The sequence below is a fragment of the Mastigoproctus giganteus genome, chromosome 6, assembly GCF_048544385.1.
Source record: "Mastigoproctus giganteus isolate SK-2022 chromosome 6, ASM4854438v1, whole genome shotgun sequence".
Lineage (NCBI taxonomy): Eukaryota > Metazoa > Arthropoda > Arachnida > Uropygi > Thelyphonidae > Mastigoproctus > Mastigoproctus giganteus.
Genome location: NC_143580.1, coordinates 7,550,002 through 7,577,538, shown reverse-complemented (window position 1 = coordinate 7,577,538; position 27,537 = coordinate 7,550,002). Strand labels below are relative to the sequence as shown.

Below are 27,537 nucleotides of genomic sequence, written 5' to 3'. Positions count from 1 at the left end.
TGTCAGTAGTGTCCTTGACAACCCTGCCAACCTTCGTATCGTCTGCAAACTTGGACATTAAGCCTGATATACCATCATCAATATCATTTATAAATACAGAAAACAATAAAGGCCCCAATACTGAACCCTGAGGGACTCCACTAATAACATTAGTCCACGATGAGCAATGTCCATTGATTACCACTCTCTGTCTTCTCCCCCTCAACCACCCCTTTATCCATAGCAGCAACTTGCCTCCAATGCCACACTGCTCCAATTTGTGCAGCAGTCTTCCATGTGCAACAGTATCAAAAGCCTTTCTAAGATCCAAGTATATAATATCAAAGTTGTTCCCTGCATCCAGTTCTTTTGTGACTGCATCATAGTATCCAATCAAATTGGTCAGGCAAGACTTCCCCTTAACAAAACCATGCTGTGTCCTAGCTATAACTGAAGTCTTGTCTAGATGATCCTGCAGTGCTTCTTTCACCAGTGCCTCCATTAATTTTCCGGGAACAGAAGTTAAACTCACAGGTCTATAATTACTTGTGTCAGCCTTTGATCCCCCTTTGTGAATTGGGGTCACATTTGCACATCTCCAGTCAATGGGTACCTCCCCTGAGTCCAAGGAAGCTCTCATAATTATGGCTAAGGGTTTGCTTACCTCCTTTGCTGCCTCCTTTAATATAACTGGATAGATCCCATCCACCCCAGGTGCCTTTCTTGTGTTTATCTTCAACAATTTCTCCTCCACTTTGCTCTCAGTTATTACAAGATTCTCTAGCTTACTGCTAGAGTTGAATACACCTCTGGCATTCCCCTAGCTGAATAACTCCTCATGTGTGAATGTCGATGCAAAATATTCATTTAGTTTGTTAGCTACCCGAGCAGGGTCATCAACAGTTGACCCATTGATCTCAAGTGGACCAATCTGATTCATCCCCTTCCTTCTAGAGTTTACATAAGTAAAGAACTCTTTGCTGTTTTTCTTCGCATCCCTTGCCAAGGATCTCTCGTAATCTGCCTTCGCCTGCCTAACCTCCTTTGTAACTTGGTTACAGATCAACTTGTATCTATCATAGGCGTCCGTGTCACGTGTTAATTTGTATGTATCCCATGCATTTTTCTTCTCTGCCATATGCCTCATTAGTTCATCTGACAACCATTTAGGCCTAAACCTTGAACAATATTTCTTAGTTGGTATGTAAAGCCTAGTAGCTTCCACGATAAGTTCTTTGAATGCTTCCCATTTTGAAATTGCTGTTGGCAATATCATCAGTTGATCCCACTGTATAGAATTTAAATACTGTCTCAGTCCATTTTAGTCGCCTTTACGAAAGCAATACCCCTTCCCTTTACCCCTAATGGTAGTTACCTCTTTGAGTAACTCCCACTTCAGCACATTGTGATCACTGCCACCAAGTGGTTCATTTATCTGCAGATTCTTAATGCATGAAGAATCACTACTGATAATCAAATCAAGAGTATTACTCCCTCTAGTTGCCTCCCGAACATGCTGATGTAGAAAACAATCATCCAATAAATCCACAAAAGCCTTGCTACTGTGTGAGTGACCAGCCCCCAAATTCCAGTCAATATCTGGGAAATTAAAATCCCCCATTATAAGACTCTCTGATTTACTGGCCCACTCTATTTCTCCGAACAGTTTCTTATTATACTCATCAGAGTCATTAGGCCTATAGCACACTCCTACTCTCAATTTTGATCTCCCAATGCTTATGTCACACCAAACTGACTCGACACTGCACTGTCCAGCGATGTCGACTGGCTTCACTTCCTTGGATTTTATGTGTTTTTTTAACTAATAGCATAACCCCTCCTCCCTTCCTATCCTGTCTATCCTTTCTGTAGACATTGTACTCCCCAAATTCCAGTTCTGCATTTCTTATATCTGTGTGACACCACGTCTCTGAAATCCCCACAATATCTGCCTTTGATGTTTTGAGCAATACCTCAAATTCATCAAATTTATTTACTAAACTCCTAGCATTGGTGTACACACAAGTATACATGCACCTGTTCTTTTTCTTAGCTACCCTAACACAACCCATGTGTTTACTTGTACCCCAATGATTCCCATCAGTCTCTGAAATATCCTGCATCTTATTTTCCAGGCTGCGGCTCATTCCAATAGAAGCAGTGCAAGAATCACTTTCACCTCTGCCAGTGGCTACTGTTAATCTATTAGTCCTTGTATCCCCCCAATCTAGCAGTTTTCCGACCCGCCTAACATTGCCTCGATAGCATCAGCAAACATTCTTGCACCCTTTCTATTTAAGTGTATCCCATCCCTGTAGAAGCAGTCTCTCCTGTTAACAAGTACAGACCAGGCTGAAAAAAATTCTACCCCTTGAGCCCTGCACAATCTTTCCAGGGCCGAATTGATTGACAGGGCTCTCATCATATACTCCCTCCTATCGTGTCTGGGCAGAATTGCAGACACTTTCAATTTCAACCCTAATTCACGGCTTTTTTTCATCAGTGACCTGTACTTGTCAAGTAATTCCGCCGGTCTCCTACTCTTAATGTCATTAGTGCCAACGTGTACAACTATATCACCTTTTGTGCCCTTAAAAGATGATATCCGCTCTACAACGTCATCAACTTTTGCCCCTGGCAGACATACCCTGGTCCTATTCCACCTATCCTTTTTACAAAGCATGTTTCCCGTTTCCCTGACAATAGAGTCACCAACAACTACTAGTTCCTTTGGGACCAGCGCATTCTGCCTTGGGGGTTGCCGCTGTGTTCCGCGATGACCAAGTGCAAGCTCTGGCATTGGTGTGGGCAGCTGAGAGCTTGATGGGCCCCTCACTTGTAATCCTTCACGGGCATCCACCCTATCCTTCAAGCTCTCATATAGGCCCATAACAACGCTGAGTTGTCGCCTTATCTCCTTACACTCCTTGCATCGCACACACACAAAGACATCCCCCATGGCAGTATCATGTCCCATACTTGACTGCTCCGCAAACATCAAGCAAATAGTGCATCTTACTTAGATATGAGGTCAAGGAGATGTGGCATATGCAAGAATTATCGACCGTCCCGATCATCGTGTCAACCACTGGTATGGTACCAAAGATTCCACATAGCAGGCTAGCAGCGATAGGTATCCCAGAGAACACCTACAAGGAACTCCAGAAAGTCGCAATCCTGAACAGCTGTAGGATAGTCAGAGATTTCCTCGACCAACAGTAATTAGCATTAGTAGAGGCATATGATGCAAGAAAGCAAGCTTATTCAGCATCAGCCAAAAAAAAAAAAAAAAAACCCTCTCCCATTTCACCCCTCCGTTCGTTCGAAATACCTGTCCAGTTGAGCTTTAAATTTGTTTAGGCTATCAACTTCAACAACAAGTGATGGAAGTAATATCAGACATTACAACCACCCTGTGTACTTTGTAACAGTAGCAGTCACGCAGTGGAATCCCCCAATCATTGAGAAATAATATAAGAGCAACAACAACAACAACAACAACAACAACAATAATAATGGTAAACGCTTACAGTAAGAGGTGGTAATGGACTTTATGGCAATCGCTGCTTACTCCGGTGGTCGAAAAAATTTTGATATTTACTGTCTGAGCAAGAGAGTAAATGCCAGACAATAAATCAGGGAAACTTCAATAAATTCAAGACAGTAAATCTGGGAAACCAATGCCCTGAGGAGTCAGTAAATTGCGTGTATTATATGGTGGTAGTAGTAGTAGTAGTAGTAGTGGCACATGATGCAAGAAAGCAAGTGTAGGAGCTTATGCAGCATCAGCCAAAAAAAAAAAAAAAAAAAAAAAATCACACCATTCCCTCCAAATGCCTGTCCAGTTCCTCCTTAAATTTATTTAACCTATCAACTTCCACAACGACAGATGGAAGTTTGTTCCAGCAATTAACCACCCGCTGGCTAAAGGCAAATTTCCGCACATCTATTCTACATCTGTCCTTTCTTAATTTGAACTTATGTCCCCGTAGGTTCGTAATCTGAACAAGTGGAAGGATCCCATCAGAATTCAGCGTGCTCAACCCATTCAAGGCCTTATAGACCTCAATCAGATCACCGCGCAGGTGCCTAGTCTCCAGCCACTGCAATTTGCAGAACTTAAGCCTCTCTTGGTAAGAGGATCCCTTCATTCCCCTCACCAATCGTGTTGCTCTTCTCTGTACACCCTCAAGCAAATCTACATCCTTCCTAAAATGAGGCCTCCAGACCTGTACGCAGTACTCAAGGCGTGGCCTGACCATTGCCTTATACAGAGGGACAATCACCTCCTTTTCCCTGCTAGCAAAATTCCTATATATCATTGACAAAACCCCATGACCTGCCCTAGCAGCCTGTCTGCATTGCTCAGAAAACTTCATATCTGACTGCACAATTACTCCCAGGTCTTTTTCATTTTCTACCACCTTAAGTGTAGTACCACACAGGTGGTACGTTTCTCTGGGGTTACTTCTACCCATGTGCAGTACTTTGCATTTGTCAAGGTTGAACTTCAGTTGCCACTTCTTAGCCCATCTGCCCAAATTATCTAGATCCTGTTGCAGTAGCACACTGCCATTACTGTCATTAACAACCCTGCCAACCTTTGTGTCATCTGCAAACTTCGACATTAAGCCTGATATACCTTCATCAATATCATTGATAAATATACAAAACAACAGTGGACCCAACACCGAACCCTGTGGGACTCCACTAATAACATTAGTCCACGAAGAGCAGCACCCATTGATTACCACCCTCTGTCTTCTCCCACTTAACCATCCTTTTATCCATTGTAGCAACTTACCCTTAATACCATTCTGCTCCAATTTGTACAGTAGTCTTCCATGCGCAACAGTGTCAAAAGCTTTCCTGAAATCCAAGTATATGATATCAAAATTATTTTTTGCATCCAGTTCCTTTGTGACCACATCATAATAACCAATCAAATTTGTCAGACAAGACTTTCCCTTAACAAACCCATGCTGTGTTTGAATTATTGCTGCAGTCTTGTCTAGATGATCCTGCAATGCATCTTTAACCAGTGACTCCATTATTTTACCCGGAACAGAATTTAAACTAACTGGTCTGTAATTACTCGTGTCACCCTTCGATCCACCTTTGTGAATTGGGGATACATTTGCACATCTCCAGTCCGTGGGAACCTCCCCTGAGTTCAAGGATGCTCTCATAATTATGGCTAAGGGTTTGCTTAGTTGCTTTGCCGCCTCCTTTAAAATAACTGGATAGATACCATCCACCCCAGGTGCCTTTCTTATGTTTAACTTCAACAATTTCTCCTCCACTTTGCTCTCAGTTATTAGTGGTTTGATCGTTTGCTTTGTAGGACGAAAAACCTCAAGTTTTATGGAAAATAAAACATGTAACCCTCTTTCTAGACTGACTAAACTGCCGATGATATCAGAGAAAAGTACCGTGCATCCATTTATGTGGCGGCCTGGATATAGGGACCAGTCCCTTACTCTTCACCGACCAATCATATCCGGAATATAATTTCCTGAATTGCAATAATATTGTTTATTGAATAGTGTTACTAGTTAACATAATTCCAATTAAGTTTTAAATTTTTTAAATCTCAAATATATTTTGTTAATTGTGATATTTATCCTCTCTTTTTCCGCCTTACCACAAATCATTTCACATCTCAATTTAGAGATGGCCTAAATACATTTCAAACATGGCGGGAGTGCCAAGGTTCGTATGTGTTTTTTTTTTGAATGCGTGATATTTACGTTATGGTTGCAAATATATGAATAGATAATGGCTTGCAGGATCATAATAAAAGGGTTATGTCATCGGTTTATGGTTGGATTACGTTATATATATATAATTTTAAAGGTGTTGCATTATTTAATATCAAGCATTGTTTTTTAATATCAGTTGAAAGCAGCACTGGCAATCGGTCCCATTATTGGGGTTTTCAAGAAACGTGTAAAGATTTCAATTGTGATTTCATCAGTGGGAAGTTATACAAAGTATTCAATTTAAAATAAACTTTTTGGTGAGAAGCTTTATATTTAGGTGACTAGAACCGGCTGGAAAAATGCCGATGCCAGTGCACTTAGTATCTCTTACGATTCAAAATGTTTGTCACCTAGAAAAAAAAAAATAAATAATACACATTAAAAGTTGAGTAGGAATTTAAAAAAAATGAATTTAAATTAATAAATAAAATTAAACACGTGTTATTTTTACTATAACAGTGTACACTATATTTTTTAATTAAATGCACCGAGTTTATATATACAGTATAAGAAATATTTTGTTTACATAACCGCCCCCCCCCCCCTGAGCACAGGCCTACAGCATTTACAGGATGATAGAAAGGGTAATTATGTTGACATTTTTATTTTATCACACTGAGGTTAAATGTTATAATATGGGTAATAACTTATTTTCTGAAGTATAATTCACACTTTTCAAGTAGCTGAATCTTTATGTACATTCCCAAATCAGGTTACTTGCTGTTGTTCCTACTTTTTATCAGGGCCAGTCCTAAGCTATATATAGCAAGTTTTATGCACCTCTTCTAAATATATAATGTAATCCCAAAACAACAAAAATGTATGTTCCCAAAACAGCAAAGAGGAGAACTCCTTTTCGCTGGCCTTTTCTACAATATTAATTCTAATGTCTCTTCCACAGCAATCCCTACTTTTGAATTTCTCAGAAATTCTTGAATTTTTGAAAAATTTTATTTGAGCTTGGATGTACAATACGAGTGGGTCTGTCCAAAATTTTCATTATGATTGTTCTTAATGTGTTTTTCCGTAGAACAATGTTATTAATAGTGACTAATTTCCTAGAGTAACCTGCAAAAGCTTATTGAATCCACACTGTAGCTAAAATTACTATGCATTTACAATGAAAAATAGAAGTCAATACTGTTACTATTAACAAAATGAAAAGCCTTAAAAAGTGAATAAGAATTATATGCATTATTATATTCACAGTTTTTTAAATTCTTTGAATGCTGTACATGGCAGAAATTTCATCTCAAAGCCATAAAGTTCTTGCTGTGCAACTGGACAACCTTTTGGACAACAAAATAGGTGAGGGGAACAAAAGGTGCTCTTACCAAGAAAGGTCTTTAAGTTCTGAAAATTGCAGCATCTGGAGACTAGACACCTGTGAGGTGATTTGATTGAGGTGTACAAGGCCTTGAATGGTTTGAGCAAGCTCAATGCTAATGGGATTCTTCCTCTTGCTCAGGTTACACAGGGGCCATAAATTCAAATCGAGGAAAGACAGTTATAGAATAGACGTGCAGAAATTTGCATTTAGCCAGCGGGTGGTTGATTTCTAGAATAAACTTCCATCTGTCATTGTGGAAGTTGATAGCTTAAATAAATTCAAGGAAGAACTGGACAGACTTTTGGAGTGAATGGTAAGCTAGCTTTCTTGCATCATATGCCTCTACTAATGCTAATGCTTTCATGTATCTGGACCTGGCTATTCTTGTTCTGCTCCTGGCAGAGACTTCTGAGGCATCACAGTGGACGTTATTTTATTATTAATTTTTTTGTTTTCAACAAATATATCACAGTTAGCTTTGCTACAGGACCCAAGTAATTGCCTGTTTTCTGTAGAACCTCTGAAATATAATTTGAAAACTTGTGTTATAGTTAATTGATCCTGATTTAAGTGGTTATAATTAAGTAGCATGTTTCACCTGTGTGGATTGATTTTTATTACCATACAGTTGTCCTAATTCATCCCTTTTCCTCCCTGTTATTCCAAAATTATTATTTTCCCGGAATAACTTATAACACCTTTCATTAAAAGATTTTTTTATGTTTTTCTTTAAAAAATGAGAAATCCTCATTGAATAGGGTCAAAATAACAGCCACGTGCCTGATGATTTTTGCACATATACCACTGGGTTAAGAACGAAAAGTTTGTAATAATTTAAATTATATAGTATTGTAATTATTATATGGTATTTGAAGTTTAGAATATAAGGTTATTCATCAAAATTTACCTTTCCATGTTACTTGAACATAAAAAAAAAAAAAAAAAACGGAGGTAATAATTTTAATAATTTCTTTTTAATCTGATAGATTCATGTATTCTCTTTATTAATAAAGCAGCCATGTCATCAGAGCAATCAAAAATTGTGTGCTAATTAAGTTAATTATTTTCTTATAATGGACTGATTAAATTAAGTTAAATTTTTCACCCAGTTTTGATGAATTTTTACTTTATTAATAATTTTTAGTTTTGTAGATAGGAAATAGTAAATTCCTGTTGTAACATATATATATATATATATATTTTTATAGGTCCGCTAAAGATCTTTGGGTTCTTATATCAGGAACATCCTACTTGAAGTCAAAGGTATATTAACATTTTTATTATTTTTTTGTTTTAAGTAACAATTTTAAGTAGAATTGCAGATATTTACAAATTTCCTTTAGCTGTGTTGTTTGTGGGAAGATCAGTTATATGACCTACTGTCTCTTAACCAATCAACAACATATCCTCCCTGGTCATCTCAGTGATCGTTATATATGATTTACTTGTAGTCCTTGACTTGGGATATACTGCGCCAACATTCTACTGAAGGTTTGCGACATCCCAAGTTGTATCATCTGTGGGAATCACTTGTTTATTAATATGAGACATTCATTAAAGTTGAAGTTAGATATAGGTTTTTTCATAAATAAAAAGAAAAAAAGAACATATTAACATAGAAATGTAAAAGATAAATAAAAAAAGGTTATTTCTTTGATTCTTATCTGAGTAAGAAGGCTTTTTGACCCCATGTTGAAAAATTTGCTTTATTCTCCATTATACCCTATTACACTTAACTAAATAAGTTTTACAGAAGAATTCGCCGTCCCGGCTAGCCAGGTAGGTAAAGTGCCTGCCTGGCAGCCCAAAGGTCGCGGGTTCGATTCCCGACTCGGGCTTGGATCACAGTAAAATGCATAAACTTTGGGAGGTGCAATATGGCCATAGAAGCTGATGCGCCAACAACTAACAAAAAAAAAAAAAAAAAAAAAACAGAACAATTCTGAATCACTTATCATTAAACATAAATTATATTTTTATTACATCAGAGATTGATTATAGGAGTGGTCTTAAAATATGGTGTGTGATATTTTCATATGAATTATAATATGAAATGTGTTGTTTCTCCAGATATGGGCAACTGAGATTTCAGTAGAATTCATTTTAAGGCATATTGTAATTGTGGGTTTGACAATTGTGGGATTTGACAGCATTTTGCTAGTGTTGGACCAAATTTTCCATTCATCAGTATTATTAAGATACTGTCATTGAACTTGTTTTTCTATCTTTCAGTGTTAACTGAAGCTGGTATGAGGAAAAAGTAAATGTAGTTAAGATTTTTAATATCAGCAATTCAAGGCAGTCATGTTGAGCTGGAAGGAATCTTTTCACAGGACACAGGTTGTGTTTTGTGAAAAGATTTAGATTTGATATAGTAATTAGTGACTTGTTATAAAATTGGTAAAACTCATAAAGCTGGCAAACCTCTATCAGATTTAAATTAATTCAGACATGCATATCACATTTTTTTCTTCCATTGCTAACTTGCACTATTGTAACAAATTGGAAATTTAATAGGATTTCCACTTTCATATGAGAAAACTTGTCTTCAGATCCAGGGTTTTGTAGGCTAGAGGTAATCTTTTTGTAGACCACAGATTGTAGATCCTTGTAGGACATCATGGCTTGAGTGCATTTACTATTTGCCATTTGTAAAGGTTCTTTTCATATTTAATAATTAAATATAAATATAATTATTACTTAACTAAATATAGAAAGTGATTTAAAACTGTTAATTCTTCAAATATGCCTCTGGGGTTGGGAAAGTTCTGATTCATAATAACTGCAATATAATACACCAACCGCATAACTGAAACTTTATTAAAATAGAAATAATATTATATTATAAGACCGGATCAAATTAAAAATATAAAATAAAATACGCTGATTGTACAATAAAAACAGTAAAATAATAAATAAAAATATAAAGAATAGCAATTACACTATACGAAATAAAAGCGATAAAAACAACCGCAGCTTTCGGAGGTGACCACATCCTTTATCAACAGTAAGACTTGTCACAGTACAGCCTTAAATAACTGCAGGATCATGGCTCGCAGCACATGTCATTGTAGGAGCCTGGGCATTATCCTCCAGACGTGCATGCTAAACAGAAATGGCTCGGGAGTGTGCCAGGTGGAACCATTCATCCTGTCCAAGAATTATGGGATGAATACAGATTCCCTTGTCTCTATTAATGGTATTATGCTCAGAGGAGAAAATCTGCAAGCTCTCGATCCATTCACCTGGTGTCATAGTCAATCATTCCCACATATATTGGAACTGCAAATGTTTGTTTTTATTGTGTGTTTATCGCTTTTATTTTGTATAGTGTAATTGCTATTCTTTATATTTCATTTTTATATTTTTATTTATTATTTTACTGCTTTTATTGTATAATCAGCGTATTTTATTTTTTTAATTTGATCTGGTCTTATATTATATTATTTCTATTTTAATAAAGGTTCAGTTATATGGTTGGTGTATTATGTTGCAGTTATTATGAATTAAAACTGTTAAGTTTTGCTATTAGGAAATAATAACATTCTTAATGCAATCATTGAAGAAATAAACTGTTCAACCATTTCTGCTTACAGTTTACTTCTACCCTAGGTATGTAGTCTATTGGTAAATATAAATTGATGTGTTACCTTATGATCATTACTTTATCTGCATTTTTGATATGGAAGGTACTTTAGCAGTCAATCCCACCTCACTTCCCCCACTCCCTGGGAGGTGGGTTGGGATTAGCCCCTAAACAGATCTTATGCTAAGGGTGGGATTAGCCCCGAAACAGATCCTATGCTAGGAATTACTTGAAATGAATATAGCATATGAATTGCCATTCCTGTTAATGAATTTTTAAATATCATTTATGATTGTGCCAATTAATATTATAGATTAATTTGAATAATACTAATATAGGTTACTTTATTTTAAAAAAATAAAATGTTAAAAATTTAAAATTTAAAATATAGTAAAATAATGATTTAAAGTCAAGGAATTTATTCAGATTACTTTTTTTTGTAAGAGTAATTAATTTTGCCTCTTTAAATACATCTTTAGGAACTAGTAGGTACAGAACTGGAAGAAAATGAGGATCGGCTTGTTACTGGAATTCTTTTTTACAAAAAACAAAGGTAAGTAAATATAAAAGTGTTTTATTATGTTTAGAAAGAATTTCTTCAGATTTTGGTAACAAGAGAACTGATTTATATGAAGGGTCCTTTTCTTTCTTTTATTTTCTACTTATTATGGGGGCTTAACATATTTGCTGCCTTTATGCATATAAGCACCATAAGTCACCCAAGTGCACTGTAATGCATATGAGCAATCATTCTTTCTTAAGCACTTAGTAAATGAGTGCCATAAGGTAAAGGCAACATGAAATTAAGAAACTAATCAATATTGGCACAGTGATTGAACTCTTTGCAGCGATGCTTGATTTTTGTTTATAGACATGTTACATAGTTCCTTGTTGAAGCTGGTTTATGTACAGGAATAACTTTTTATAAAATTGTAAGATTTATTCTGATTTACAGCTCAGTGCAAAAGCAAGTGTTCGCTTTTAGCTATGAATTCCAAACTTTTAATTTTCAACCATTATTTGCTAATTTTCGGATGCTGAGGATGTTGGAAAGTTGATATTTTCAACGTTCTGAAAATTATGGCACATCGGATGCACTCTTTCAAATATAATTGGCAGCGAACGTGTTAACCTCTTTGATAACAAAATTGTTTGTTTTGATAAACTTTAACCTCTTTGAAGTTGTTTGTTCAAAAAGCTTTGGGACCGAACTAATATTTGGGTTATAATGGATGTTACTGACTTTTAGATAGATTTCCTCCAATGTGGTCGTCTTCATACTCTGTACACTGATTCCAACACTTCTGAAATTTCTGGAAGCATTTCTGATAGACTTCTTTTAGAATTGCTAATAGCTCCTGTATTGCATTCTGTGTAATTTTCTCAGTTGTTGCAAATCTGTTGTTCTTTCAAAGGGTTGTAATTTAGGGAAACAAAAAAATCATAGGGAGCTAAATCCAATGAATATGGCAGTGGCTACAGTACAGCAGTGCTTTGCAAGAAATTTGTGAATGCAAAGAGCAGAGTATGCAGAGGCATTATCATGTTGCAAGTGGCAATTCTCTGAAGCTGCTCTTCTGGTCATTTTCTCTGAGCAGTAACACTCAATTGCTGTAGACTTGTTTTTTAGTATTTTTGGTTCACTGTTTAAGTATGCAAGACAAATTCATAATGAATAATGTTCTCTGAATTAAAAAATACCATAAGCATGATCTTCACATTTGATTGAGATGGTTTTGAGCCTTGGATAAGATGGAGTCAATGGAAATCTCCATCTTCTCCAAGCCATACACCCCATGATTTGTTACCAGTAATGATGGAAGAAACAAAGTGAGAGTTAGCATTACATTGACAAGATCCTGACTTGAAAACTCACTGAGGATGTGAGGCACAAACTTGGCTGAAATACATTGCGTTAAAATTGTGTTAAAATCTTGTGTTAAAATTGATTGACATCTAGCATAAGAAATACCAATTTCACTAGCAACTATGCAGATAGTTAAATGTCAATCACTCGTGATCAGATTATAAACACGAACAATCAAGTTATTGGTTTGTGAAGGATGGCAGAGTGAGGATCATGTTCGATGTACAAGCAGCTCTCTTTAAACTTTTGAACTGAAAAGCCTTCAAATGATACATAGCATCTCTCTAAAAGCTGTTTTTAACATTTGATGATTTTTCTTGCACTTTTCATTAATTTGGAAAACACAATTGATTCAAATTTGCTGCTCAGTAAAATCGCTTATTTTGAAATAAATATGATGAAATACACAAAACACCTTCTATTCAACATGTATTAATTCATATTGACTTCAGATAAACAGGTGATCTGTATGTCTAGATGAGTCACAATGTGTTGCACCATGTCATGATACCACAATTTCAAGATATAAAGTCGGTCCCTGAACTTTTTGATTACACCTTGTATGTGTTTAGCAGTGTAAAGCAAGGGAAGAGTTATACTATCTGATATGATTATATCTGTATTTATTTGTAAGTTTTTATTTATTTTTTAACAGCCAGGCAAGTGTGGAACAACTTAAGAAACAGAAGATTGATGGGGCACAGTTAGACTTTCTTCAGAAACTAAGCAAATTATTGGTAACTTTATTTTTTCAATTTTCAATCCATTTTCATATACTATATTTATTTTTATAAAGTTGGTTGGTTGGTTGGTTTTAATGAATTATATTTCATATGTTGCACATCTTTTTAAAACTCCAATTATTTATATATTTTAGAATGTGGATATAATGCAGTGCTACGACATTTTCTGTTCTTATTTGTTGTATGAATATCGTGGAACTCAAAGTAGCCTCAAGGTAAAAATATTTTATATCTTCTTTTTTCTATTATAATTCATCTGGTAATAGTGATAAAAATTTCATTCTTCTTCTCATCTAAGATTTGAAAGATATAAAAAAGTTGATTGGAAAAAGACCTTGTGCATTGGGAATAAAGCATATTACAAAATAAGTCTTGATGAATATGAAGAAACTGAAGAAATACTAACTTTATTAAAATATTAAAACTATACAAATAAAACATATACAGTTAAAACACAAAGTTTAAAACTATAAAAGCAGTAAAATACGAAAATAGAGAGTAAATTAAAAGGAATAAAACATAACCATAGAGAATGAATTAAAAGTGATAAAAACAATACATTTAGTAGTAATGTTTTTATTTGTATAGTTTTTAACGATGTGCTGCTTTTTCAACTGTAGGAAGAATGGCACTGTAAATCACCGCTGTATAGCAAGAAAGCACATGATAGATACAACCAGAAGAAGTGACTGAATGGAACACAAAATAAATTAAATAATGGAGCAATGTGCTCCTTTATCAACTTTGTTGATAAATGAGCACATCATCTGAAAGTTACTAAATGTGTTCACAGTTAATCTTGGTGCCTCCGTAGCCAGGTGGGAAGGAGCAGCAGTGTGTAACACATGCTTCTTGATTAGACCAGGGTTCGAGCCCGTCACCACCAAATACAGAGGATGCGGAAAGGTCAGGGAATGATCACCGCATATTCCCGGAGCAATATGGCCTTAGTTGCTAATGCTCTTAAAAACCAAATAACATAACAACAGTTAATCTTTGTATATTAACTCTATTTGTTTTATTCATATAGTTTTAATAGTGTCCTTATATCTTCATTTTTTTCAGTTACAGCAAGATTCATTTTGTAATAATGGAGAGAATGATATTTTCTCAACACTAAGTGGTACCATTATTTTTTATTGGGTACAGATCATATGTACCCAATAAATTTGTTTCATTGGTTCTTCCACCCCACCTCATTTTCCCTCTTGTCAGGAATATCTAATCATCTATTCATCTGTTTCACCAACAAATTAAGTGCATTGAAACAATGAACATTATATATATAATGTAATATATGTATACATTATATGTATATATAATGTAATTTTTAAATATCAGTTTTCCTACATATTTCACCCATCTTTAATATATGGAGAAACTAGTGCTAAGTGAATCAAAATGATGGAATTTTATAAATTGCTTCATACTAGTCAGATTTATCACATTGGTGAGATTGCCAATAAATCAGTTGAAAAAATAAATTTGTATCTTAGAAAAAGAAAGGCTGCTTGAATAAGTTTTTCTGCTAAATACTGTGAAGAGGTTAAATAAGAATAGGTTAAATGACGAGTGGCAGTGACACCTCATATTAAAATCTAGCTTACGTTTATAGACAAGATGCAGAATCATAGACTGGTGAATCACCATCACTTGTTTGAATATTTACATTGATTAAGTAAAAAAAAAAAAAAAAAAAAATGATTTTATTAAATTAAACAGATAGTATGAACCAGAGCTGTAATGCTCAATACGTTCTACGTTGATATTAATATTTGTAAAATAATAAGAGAAGTTTACCTCAATATAGTACGTAGAACACTTCCGTATGATACTCTCCAGAAATTAAAACGGAAAAATCGAAAAACTTACATTAGAGTAACAGATAGTTTAAAAAATAATTAAAACTCAATTTAACACAATTAAAAATAAGAAAATTAATTAAAAGAATTTAACGAAAAAATTGCTAAACATTACATTAGAGTAACTATTTGTTACTCTAATGTAAGTTTTTCGATTTTTCTGTTTTAGTTTCTGGAGAGTATCATATGGAAGTGTTCTACGTACTATATTGAGGTAAACTTCTCTTATTATTTTACAAATATTAAATTAAACATATCTTGTGTAATTATAGACATGATAAAGCTGTATTAACGTAATAATAATGCTATCATTAATGAACTTTTTTGATACCATGTTGAACATGCACACACCCACACTGATTACTGTATTAGCAAGGAAAGTGGATGAACAATTCTGAATTTAAAAAAAAAAACGAGGAGAGTATATGAATGCACCAATAAATGGGATGACTACCTTCAAAGCCTTAAGTTAAATATGAAATAAATAAAAGTTACCTGCACTGGAAACAATGTCCATGAAGTAAACAAATTATTTCTATGAATGAATGTGAATTATTTCTATGAAGGAAAGTGGTGGTTTTCTTGCTATGAAGTAACCCACTATAGACATTAAAAAATGCAGGGCAATTCATAGCATTGACCATCGGACCAGATGAAAAGAGGGAACTATAATAGGAGTTTACTGTGCATCTGAAATATGTTAAAAGAGTTAATATATTGCAGTGTACAGTTTCAGATGTTAATATGTTAAAAGAGTTAAAATGAAGTAGTTAATTTAATTCTTTTAACATATCTTCACGACTTGTTAAAATTAACTAGCTAATTTTAACAAAAGTGTGAAGTATGTTTTTTAGATAATCCATTAAATGTATTAGGTGTTGAGGGTTGTTTGTTAAATTTTGATTTTTGCAGTGATGATATGTTCTTGCTATGTAAACTGTGCCAAAACAAATTATGATTATTTGGCACATCTTTGAAATTTTTCCAGACCAGCTCTTATTTAAATAAAAGGATTTAAAAGATTTGAAGAAAGTAGCATTGATTTTGTATTACTTTTTTTAATAGGCTGGTCATCTTTCCAGTATTAAATTTAACTAATTTTATTTTTATTTTACTAATATATACTTGTCTTTTCTTTTCCATTTCTAGTTAATGCTGAGTACTGAAAGATATGTTCAAGCAATACTTGTAGAAGTGAGTTAATATCTTTTATTCAGTTAATGTATTTAAACCAGTTTAAATATAAATTATATAGACGATTGATGAAGTTAAATATTTCCACCTTAATTAAATTCACCTTAAAAGTTTAAAGGTGACTTGTATAATATTATTTATGAAGAAACTGTTAAATTTAAATGACTATGCAAAAATATACTTCATTTATCATAATTATGATGTCAGTTGTAATGTGAGAACTTGGGGATGGGTGCATTATCCTTTTTTTTTCCTCTCCCACACACATGTAGTATTACTACTTAGTTACTCTGGGTCTACCAAGCGAAATGGCTCGAGATCTTGTGGATTTGTTCTTTGGAACATAATACTATCAATAAAGATAGGGGAATCTGTATTCATCCCATCTTTGAAACCATAATTTTTGAACAGGATGAATAGTTCCACCTGGCAAGCTCCCAAACCTTTCCAATCTCCATGCACGTGTGGAGGATAATGCTCATACTCCTATGGTAAGATGTGCTGCGAGCCATGGTCCCGCTGATGTGCCATGAGAGTTAAGTTTTACTGTTGATAAAGGAGGCGTCGCCTTTGAAAGCTATGGTTGTTTTTATCACTCTTAATGTCGCATATTATAATTTTATCCATCATTTTATTGCTTTTAACTTTGTAGTCAGTGTGTTTTATTTTTATTTTTACAATAAATTTTATCCTGTCTTATTTTATTATTATTTTAATAAAAGTTTCAGTCTTAGATGGTTGGTATGTTGCATTACAGTTATTATGAGAGAGAGAGAGAGAGAGAGAGAGAGAGAGAGAGAGAGAGAGAGAGAGAGAGAGATCTGCTCTCTAGACAAGCAAGCCATTTCTTTAGACACAGCAGCTGTTTTAGTGCAGGATGAAGCTCCAGTACACAGATTCTTATCAGTTGTGCCCCTCCTTGGAAACTCAGTTTTCCTTATTATAATTCTGTCACTGAACAATCGTGCTGTGAATTTGGTCTCTTTCTTCTGAAATTTGATTTTTTAAAAGTGTCAAGAAACTTATTTAGATATCCTGTATTTGTGTTATGTATTTATATGGAATTAAATATGTACATTTTTATTATTTTCAGATCTGGAACTTTTATTTCAGTGAGCGACTTTACCTTCTTTTATGTGTGAAACACATTCTTAGTCATTACAAAGATGATTCGCATCCTTATAAGGTATTTAAATGTCATTTTTGAATATATTGATTCCATTGATGTTTGTTTAATTTTAATCGGTACTGATAATTTTCATTTTTATTTACTGATATTTTTAATTAAAAAAAACTGATGGAGATGTTTTTTTATTTTTTCAATTCAGTGAACAGGAAATGCATACTGTTAACAAACTAATTTATTATTATTATTATTATTAGCAGTAGTGGTAGTAATAGTAGTGGCAGATGATGTAAGAAAGCAAGCTTACACAGCATTAGCCAAAAAAAAAAAAAAAGCCAACAACAGTTTATCTAGTTCTTTCTTTAAATTATTCAATATATCTACCTCTACAACACCAGATATGAGTTTGTTCCAATAATCAACCACCTGCTGACTGAAAGCAAATTTATGCACATCCAGCTTGCAATCATCCTTCTTCAATTTGAATTTATGTCCCCTGGGTATAATATGAGCAAGAGGAAGGATTTTATCATCATCGAGAGCCTACTCAATCTATTCAAGACTGTAAAGACCTAAATCAGATCTCCTCATAGCTGCTTAGTCTCCAGACATTGCAGTTTGCAAAACTAAAGCTTTTCCTGATAAAAGCACCCTTTTGCTCTCCTCACCAATCTTGTTGCTCTTCTCTGCACCTGTTCCAACAAATCCATGTCCTTAGCATTAGCAGAGGCATATGATGCAAGAAAGTAAGCTTATACGTCATCCAAAAAAAAAAAAAAAAAATCTTCCCATTTCACCCATTCATTCGCTCCAAAAGTTTGTTCACTTTTTTCTTGAAATTATTTAAGCTATTAACTTCTGCAGTGGTAGATGGAAGTTTGTTCCAGCAATCAACCACCTGCTGGCTAAAGGCAAATTTCCACACATCTATTTTACAACTGTCTTTCCTCAGTTTGAGTTTATGTCCCCTCAGGTTTGTAATCTGAGCAAGAAGAGGAATCCCATCAGTGTTGAGCCTGCTCAAACCATTCAAAACCTTATACACATCAATCAGACCACCTCACAGGTGCTTAATCTCCAGATGTTGCAATTTGCAGACCTTAAGCCTTTCTTGGTAAGAGAACCCCTTTGTTCTGCTCACCTTCTTAAAATGAGGCTTCCAGACCTGTATGCAGTACCCAAGATGTGGCCTAATCATTGCCTTATAGAATGGGATAATCATCTACTTATCTCTGCTGGCAAAATTCCTGAATATCATTGAGAAAACCCCCATGAGCTGTCCTGGCAGCCTATTTGCGTTGCTGAGAGAACTTCATATCTGACTGCAGAATTGCACCAAAGTCTTTTTTTTTTTATTCCCTGCTGCCCTGAGTGTGACATAACACAGTTGGTCTGAGATTATTGCTTACTCAGTCGAGTTTAATATTGACAGATGCAAGTACCTTGCATGTCTCAATATTAAATTTCAGTTGAAACTTGCCTAATCTGCCCATCAGCCTAATTTGTTTAGATCTTATTTCAGTATAGCATATGCTGATTATTCTGATTAACTGTCATGCCAACCTTTGTATCATCTGCAAACATAGACAATAAGCATGATATGCCTTCATCAGTATCATTAATAAATATAGAAAATAACAGTGGGCCCAGCACAGAACCATGGGGAACTTCACTAATAACATTAGTCCAAGAAGAACAGTGCCCATTTTAACTACCCTCTTATCTTCTCCCACTCAATCATCCTTTTATCCATAGCAGCAACTTGCCCTTAATGCTACTCAAATTTGTATAGCGGTCTTTTCTGTGCAACAGCAAAAGCTTTTCTGAATTCTAAGTATATGATGTCAAAATTATATTTTACATCCAATTCCTTTGTTACTTGTCATAGTGTTCAGTCAGATTTGTGAGACAAGATTGTCCATTAAGAAATCCATGCTGTGACTGCAGTTTAACCACATTGCTGTCTAGGTGATCCTGCATTACTCTTTAACCAATGATTTAATTATTTTCCCTGGAACAGAAGTGAATCTAACAGGTCTGTAATCACTCATGTCTCCCTTTGTGAATTGGGGATACATTTGGACATCTTCTCCATATGGACCTCCCCTTAATCGAGGGATGCTTTCATAGTCATGGCTAAAGGGTTTTCTTAACACTTTTGCCGTCCCCTTTAATGTAACCAGATAATTTAATATAACTGGACAGATCCCATCCAGCCCTGTTTGTATTTGAAGTTTGTGTCTTGTGATAGCTGACATCTAGGGTTTGGCTGTATATTGGGTGAGGGAAGATTTTCCACTTGAAATTATGTAGGAGGTTTTTTTTTTTTTTTTTTTTTTTTTTAATTTAGAAACATGAGAATATGTAAATGAATTGCTTCATTTGATAGTAACTTCTGTCTCTTCATTTCCAGCCTTTAACTTTTTCAGTGATGTGCATTATCATGAGGAATTTATTTTACTGGATTCCATGGTGTTCTCAACATCTATTAACTGACAATGAAGCAAATTAGTTTCACCACCATTTTTGAACAGCTAGCAAAATATGCAACCAGAGCTTGATCAGTTCTGCTAATCTAGTGTTGTAAACTATATACCTAAACAACACTTTTAATTAAGTAGTTTGTTCATTTAGCATGTTTTCTGTAATGAACAAAAAAGTAAAAAAAAAAAAAAAAAAAAATCTCAGTTTTGTGATCTCTCTTAGTGCAAAAAAAAAATCACATTGAACTTAATAAGTTTTAAAAGATTAGCAAGCAGAAACAATACACAAATATAAGATAGGGAAAAAAATCTTTATTTTCTGATTTGTTTTTCTTATGAGAAAGATATTTTTATGATCACAGTCTAAGAACAGGGAATTTAGTAAGTGGAATATGGATGTAATCTTTAAAACCTGTACTCCACTATGGTAATGTAATTTCTGTAATTAGCTGAACGCTTTATGATAGCTGGTCATGATAGCTTTTGCAATATCAACAAGCAGTTAATTTTATTTTAAAATTAAAAGTTGTGCCGTTACCTTAGAGATCCAAAGTTGATGATGTATAATAACAGGTCTTGAATGTTATTACCTTCAATGCCATCTTGCATTTGATCAATATTTATACACTTCAGTTACTTATAGAATTTTCTGTATTTTATGGTTATTCTGTTTTTTTTTTTTTTTTTTTTTTTTTGTCTTAAAGGAGCTGTATTCTGGTTTTTTGGCAAATGTTAACAAGGACAACGTTGTTATTACTAATGTAAGTATAATTTTATGCAGTTTTACCTGGTAGCATAAATATATTATTTCTTGGTAACGGTGCAATCTTAATATACTGTGCCTTGTTATGCCAGGTTTTAGATATAATGCAGGTGTTCTGAATTTTCTAAGTATCTGATATTATTGTATATTTAGAAAATGTAGTTTACAGAAAATGCAAATTTCACAATAGAAATTGGCAAAAGTAAACATGCACTTCTGCAGGTGGCTTCCCATATAGATTAATTTCCAAAGTGTCCCACTCTTGGTACTACTGCAGTAGAAATGTTCATCCCAGAGAGGGTACAAACAGATTCAATTATTCAAATGAGCTAAAGGAAGGAAGGAGTAAAGTATTTCTACCTATGTGTGAACTGAATATCTATATGTCCTGATTGTAAGTAGCCATTTCATAGTAAATTGATCCACTTCTTCAGTGATTGCTGTTGTTACCTGACCATTACAAAGAGCAGCAATTGCCAAAGAAGTGTTAGGAACTTAGTATTAGTAGTGGAAATGATGCAGGAAAGCAAACATATACAGCATCAGATGGAGGAAAAAATACTTCCCATATCACCTGTGCATCCTGTCTGTTCTTGAATTTATTCAAACTACCTACTTTTACAATCTCAGATGGAAGTTTTTCCCAATGGCGAACTACTTGCTGGCTGAGGGCAAACTTCTGCATATCTATCCTGCAACTATCCTTCCTCAGTTTGAATTCATTACCCCTCATGTGTAGTTTATTATGGCCTGACAGCTCATAGGATTTTTCAATGATATACAGGAATTTTGCTAGTAGGGATAAGGATGTTATTATCCTATTGTATAAGACAATGGTTAGGCCACATCTTGAATTCTGCATACAGCTGTGAAAGCCTTATTTTAGGAAGGATGTGGATCTGTTGGAACAGGTACAGTGAAGGAAACAAGTGGGAGCTCTTAACAGGAAAAGGCTTTAGTTCTACAATTTACAGCATTTGGAGACTAGGCACCTGCAAGCAGACTTGATTGAGGTGTTTAAGGCTTTGAATGGATTGAGTAAGCTCAGTGCTGATGGAATGAGCTTACTCAATCCATTCAAAGCCTTAAATACCTCAGTCAAGTTTCCTTACAGGTGCCTAGTCTCCAAATGCTGTAAATTGTAGAACTGAAGCCTTTTCCTGTTAAGAGCACCCCTTTCTTTCCTTCACTAATCTTATTGCTCTTCTCTGCATCCATTCCAACAGCTTCACACTTCCTAAAATGAGGCTTTCACACCTGTATGCAGAACTCAAGATGTGGCCTAACCATTGTCTTATACAATAGGATAATAACCTCCTTATCGTTTATAAATTTAAATTATTCCTGGCGTATTATAACTTTCAATGTTTTTGCACCATGAAAACTAAGAATCAATCAATCAACCTCCTTATTCCTGCTTGCAAAATTCCTATATATCATTGAAAAATCCAATGAGCTGTCCTAGTAGCCTGTCTGTACTGCTACTGCTACTGCTAATTGAGAAATTTTGCAAAAGAAGGATGAAGGAAGTAAGAATTTTTAAAACCCTTTACTTAGTTTCTGAGCAGTTTTTCTGAATCCGCATACCATCTAATAGTTTTCTTATATTTTCATTGATCATTTGTCAGTGAAAGATAAAATTGTCAACAATTACACGTCAGACATTAGTGTTTCTTGTAAAAATTGGATCATTATTATACTTGGTTTAATATTGCAGATGAACATGATTTAAAATTTTATATTCTTTGTAGAGAAGATTTTTATTGGTTGTTCATCTGTGTTTTCTGTCTCATTCTTCTCTGAAGCTAGTATTTTTCGTGAAACTTCAGAATTATTTGTGCCAGCAATCGAAGTCTGAGAATTTTGGTGGATATTCTGAGTGCAGTGAATGTTTTATAGCAACTAAAAATTTATGTAATTTTGGATTGTCCTTGTAGCTTGGTTATCCTTAAGTTGAAAGTTTAATTGGATTTTTTTGTATTTGCCACTGTAACATAAATTTCTAATTTAAGTTGTATAGTTTAAAATATATTTGATTATGAAAACTTTTTTTTTTTTTTTATATATTTAGGTTATACGTCAACTAGAAATACTCTCAGAAAGTGAAGCACCTAGCAAAGATCTCCAGGGTCCAACAGTGGTAAGATTTCTTTAGTTAAGGTTGCCTTCTGTAATTTTACTTACTGGTGCAACTGTAAAACGTTTGAAATAATATAATTATAATTAAATTAAAAATCTGAGACTGTATGTGGTCCAATCAGTGATTAATCATATTTAATTAACACTTTTATATGAATGCATAAATTTATGCTGACTGCAACTAGTTGTGTGTGAGAAGTGCTACCACCACCTTCAACCAAGTCATAGTTAAATAAACTTAAACTAAATAATACAAAAAACAAATTAAATTAGATTAACCAGCAACAACAGTACTCACCAAGAGAAGTACGGCAGTACAGAATCCTGCAAAAGTTGAAAGTGTAAGTGCAGTGTGCTGTATATGCTTGCTACTCTCTTCATAGAAAATGTCCACTTTATTGCTTTTATAATAAATTGTACATTTTCTGTGACCAGAGTAGCAGATCTACATAAATATTGGGATCCTACTTTTTGTGAGCATGCTAATGTATACAAAAGGCAATAGTAATGAAAGATTTTCATCTATTTTTTCCATTTGGATACCAGTTTTTTTCCTCTGGCCATATTCTGGGTGATGGTAGATGGTTCTGTGCCTTCCGACTTCTCCACCGATTTTGGTGTTCCCCAAGGTAGAGTTCTTTCTCTCACTTTTTCATTTTGCATGTTAATGACTTTCCACTGACTCAGAGTCTTATCCATAATTTTGCTGATAGCACTGTACATTCCACCCTCCAGTTTGAGAAACACCTTCAGCTTCTTGAATATCCACTACCAATTCCTTAAATCTCTAGGTAATTTTCCAGTGAGATAAAGAAAATTTAGTTAACTTCAATCCTTTGAAAAATCAGTTCTTTTTTTATTTCTTGCAAAAATAAGTGTGCTTATCTTCTGTGACACTCAGATTTATTTTACAAAAATTGCATGTCTTTTGGGATTACCCTTACTTCCAATATGTCTTGGCATAAGTTCATCACAAATATTGCTTCTTCTCCATCAAAAAAAACTTGAGATTTTCCTTTTTTTTTTTTTTCTTTTCTTTTTTTTTTTCTAAATAGCTATTGACTTGGTACAGATCCTAAATATGCCCTACCTTGGAATACTATTCCCAGAGGAAGGGAATATTGTAGGGTTTGGGGACACCACCCAAATGTGGTGGTGCTGCTCTCAAAACCTCTTTCAGGCTCCTAAACTCTATTGAAAGGGGGGTAGTTAGGTTAATTAATGATTCATCACTTACAAAGTTTCTCCATTTTCTGTCTCATAGATATTCAGTTTCCATTCCTTTTCTGTAGATACCTCCGTGGCCACTGTTCTTTTGAATTGGCATGTGTAATTCTGCCACTCTTCTAAACCTGTCGACATCCATTCACTGTTCAACTCTAAACTCATTGAACTCTTTTCTTCTTCATCATTTATCCTTTATACTTCTGTTCTCTGGAACAATCTTCTTTTATGTGTATTCCCTAAAAATTATAATCTACAGAAATTCAAGTCTAATCTCAGCAGTTAATTTCTGTCTTCTCTGCCTTCAACCCATATGCAATATTAAGTACTATGGGTTCTAATACCCTTCGTATTTGTAGTTTAAAAAAAAATGAAAAAGCAAGCTGCCATTTCCATTTAAGGTAGTATAATGTTAATTCTGATTTAGAATATAAATAACATTGAAAGTGTTTTCTTTTCTTTTTGAAATTTGTATTTGTGAAATTTTTCATAGTAATATTTTAGGCATCCTTCCTATTACTTAGATTCATGTTTGTTATAATTATTTTATTTTCTAGAGTGAAATGATAGTTTTTCGTTGGGTCGCCTATAATTTAAAGGAACAGGTAATATTTTAGTTTATTTTGGAATGCTTAAAGTTGAATGAATAAACGATTTGTTACTGATAAGTTTTACTATGTTCATCTCCGTTTTATTTATTTTAGGTATAGCTTGGATTTTCTGAGTTGCTCTTTCCATGTTAAATATTTTTTATCCAATTTATCCAATTCTATTTTGCTAATCATAATTTAATTTTTTCTCCAAAAAGCATACATGAGTATTATCTAACTAAGAAAATTAACTTTCCTCTGCGTAAATTATTTGGGTGTAAATGTAAGCTTGCATTTAAGGTAAAAGGTTACGTTAGCATACAGATAATTCAACAAATTGCTTGACTTTGGAAAAGGTATTAAACAGAGTTTGTTATCATTCAAAGTTTAGAAAATAACTGTTAAGTTGAATCACCCAGAAACTACTGTAATGGCATAATTTAGCAGTTGTTTTCGAAATTCAAGACTTTGTAAGGCATACTTGAAATCTGAGTGAAATGTTGTCCAAACAGCATTTTTTTTAATATTTGGATATTGTAATTTGTAACTTTGAACCAATAAATTAATTTTCAATTTACACTGAAATAATTTGTGGAGTGAAGTGTTATAATTTCTGATTTTCCTAGTTAATCTAATTAAATCATAATATTAAGCAGATGACTGTTATAAGCATGGTCCATTTAATTATGTAAATGTTATTTAATTATGTAAATGTTATTCCTTTAGATCAGTGATTCCCAACTAACCCTACACATTGGTATTCCATGACCCTTTTCAAATGTGTTGTGAGATTAGGATAAACTTCACTGCGTTCAATAGCAATCACTATTTAGATGGGTCGTGAATATGCATTTTTTAAATTAAAGTGTGACTTGAGTGACAAAAGATTGGGAACCACTGTTTTAGATGTTTAAAGATATACTCTTACCTTCCAACTTTTATGTAAAATTTATGGAATACATCTGTCTTTTGCAACTTTGCAAAAAAAGTTTCCTTTATTTTACAAATTTCGTTTGACTTTGTGTTATTTTATTATTATTATTTTTTTTCTTCACAGCTCTGTTGTGTTTTTTTGCCAATTTGGATCTTCAGAATACTGAAGTCATGGTATATGATTATGTTTAGAAATAATATTCATTTACACAGTAAAATAATTAATTCAGTTAGCTGCATGTGTGTTGAGGCTTCTCCTGTTATCTTTTTCAGCAGGGAACAGCTTTGAAAAAATTTTAAATTGTCATGAAAATAATAATTTAACTTAAACAAAAAGTGGATGAAGCACTATTCTGCAGACAATCTTCTGGTTGAAGAAAACTGAAGCCTAACCATCAGTAGCATGTTGAACAAATATGGTTGCTTGCCTTGTTGGTCTTGGTGTTCTTTTTTTTGCTCCATAAATAAATAGATTCTCTAGATATAATATATGAAGAAAATATGTATTATTTATAAATACAGCCATAAATGAAGTTCAACGATTCATAACTCCTCATGATATTTTCTGCCAATTACTCCAATAAAAAATAGCATTTATGCAAAATGGACTAAGTAGCTTTCTAGGAAAAGTTTGGATTTGAATTCTGCTGATAGTGCAAGGAACTTTTATTGCACCCTTTACAAGTGGGTTGGAGATTTTATTGCTGGACCACTGCTGAATTTTTCTTCCCAAAAAACTGATCTTAAAAAACTTAAATGTTTTGTGACCTGAGGTACTTTGCTAATAATTAAAAACAGTTCTAACCTTTTCAGTGATGGTAGGAATTTTTCATGGCCTTTCATCTGTTGCTAAGTTGGTGTCAGATAGAAACAGTAGAGGCTTCTTACTGGGAAATTCTGGTTTTCTGAAATTGTATGATTTCATAATAGCTTTTAAAAATTTAAAAATAAATTATTTTAAAAATTATTTATAATTAAAAACTATAGAACACATTAATAAGGATTTCATTAAAGTGTATCTGAAATCCACAAACTTTTTTTTATGGGCTTTTAGTGTACGTTATTACAATTTCAATAATCAAAAATGGAAGTTCAGCAGGGGAGTAGAATATATGTGACTATGAATGAAGTGAAGGAAAGAGCATTAGAAAATTCATAAAATGAAAATACCCACATATTTGATAAAATACTCTAAACAAACTTGACCTCATTTAAAAGTCATAATCTTTATTTCAGGCTAAAATTGCATTCTTGCAGTGTGCGAATATTTTCCATATTTACAATTGGTTGCATTATGTTATTATATTATATTTAGAAAAGTGAATATTTTAAAGTTTGTCCACCGTATTCCATTTTTTAACTTTTATCTTTTATTTTGTTTTAGAGTGAACTTTTGCAGATTCTTCTTTTATTTTACAAAGACCTAAAGGCATCAACAGAAGATATTGTGAAATTAATGTCTATGTTTCAAGTAATTCCTATGCTTCTTTGTAATAATTTTATATATTTTATATTCCATTTTTTTAAAAATGTTATTAAATATTATTCATTACTCATTAAACAAGTTTAATGCTCAGGAAAATCTAAGTTCTTTGAAATTTATCTCTCTCTCTAAATAACCACTATTATAACATGTGAGTTTTTTTTTTTAAGTTAGTTTATTCAGCCTATTGACATTAAGGTAACTTAGGCATTCGGAAAGCAAGAGGTTGTTTACAGCAGTCAAGTATGGTCTGACGATGGGTTCTCACAAGGTTCCTGAAACTTTACCTAATTGTGTAGTATATTTAGTCAGTAGGCTAAATAAACTAACTTAAAAAACTTGTGGTATAATAGTGGTTATTTAGAGAAATAAATTTCATTGAAAATCACCATGTAACATCCTTTCCTAACTGTTGTGAAATTAACAGGGATTACCTTTATTTTTGAAATAGGATTGCTTCTATTTTAATCAAC

General features: G+C 33.7%; 1 protein-coding gene across 1 annotated transcript in view; it reads left to right on the top strand.

Moving 5' to 3' along the window:
• The first annotated feature begins 5,674 nt into the window (after positions 1-5,674).
• Positions 5,675-27,537, top strand: part of Nup188 (nuclear pore complex protein Nup188) — a 171,137-nt gene continuing 149,274 nt past the window's right edge. The window contains exons 1-11 of the mRNA XM_090375487.1: positions 5,675-5,691; positions 8,280-8,334; positions 11,137-11,210; positions 13,180-13,261; positions 13,402-13,482; positions 16,279-16,323; positions 17,417-17,509; positions 20,637-20,693; positions 22,767-22,835; positions 24,616-24,663; positions 26,966-27,052. Coding sequence (XP_090231613.1) covers positions 5,675-5,691; positions 8,280-8,334; positions 11,137-11,210; positions 13,180-13,261; positions 13,402-13,482; positions 16,279-16,323; positions 17,417-17,509; positions 20,637-20,693; positions 22,767-22,835; positions 24,616-24,663; positions 26,966-27,052 — 708 coding nt within the window. The remainder of the gene's footprint in view (positions 5,692-8,279; positions 8,335-11,136; positions 11,211-13,179; positions 13,262-13,401; positions 13,483-16,278; positions 16,324-17,416; positions 17,510-20,636; positions 20,694-22,766; positions 22,836-24,615; positions 24,664-26,965; positions 27,053-27,537) is intronic.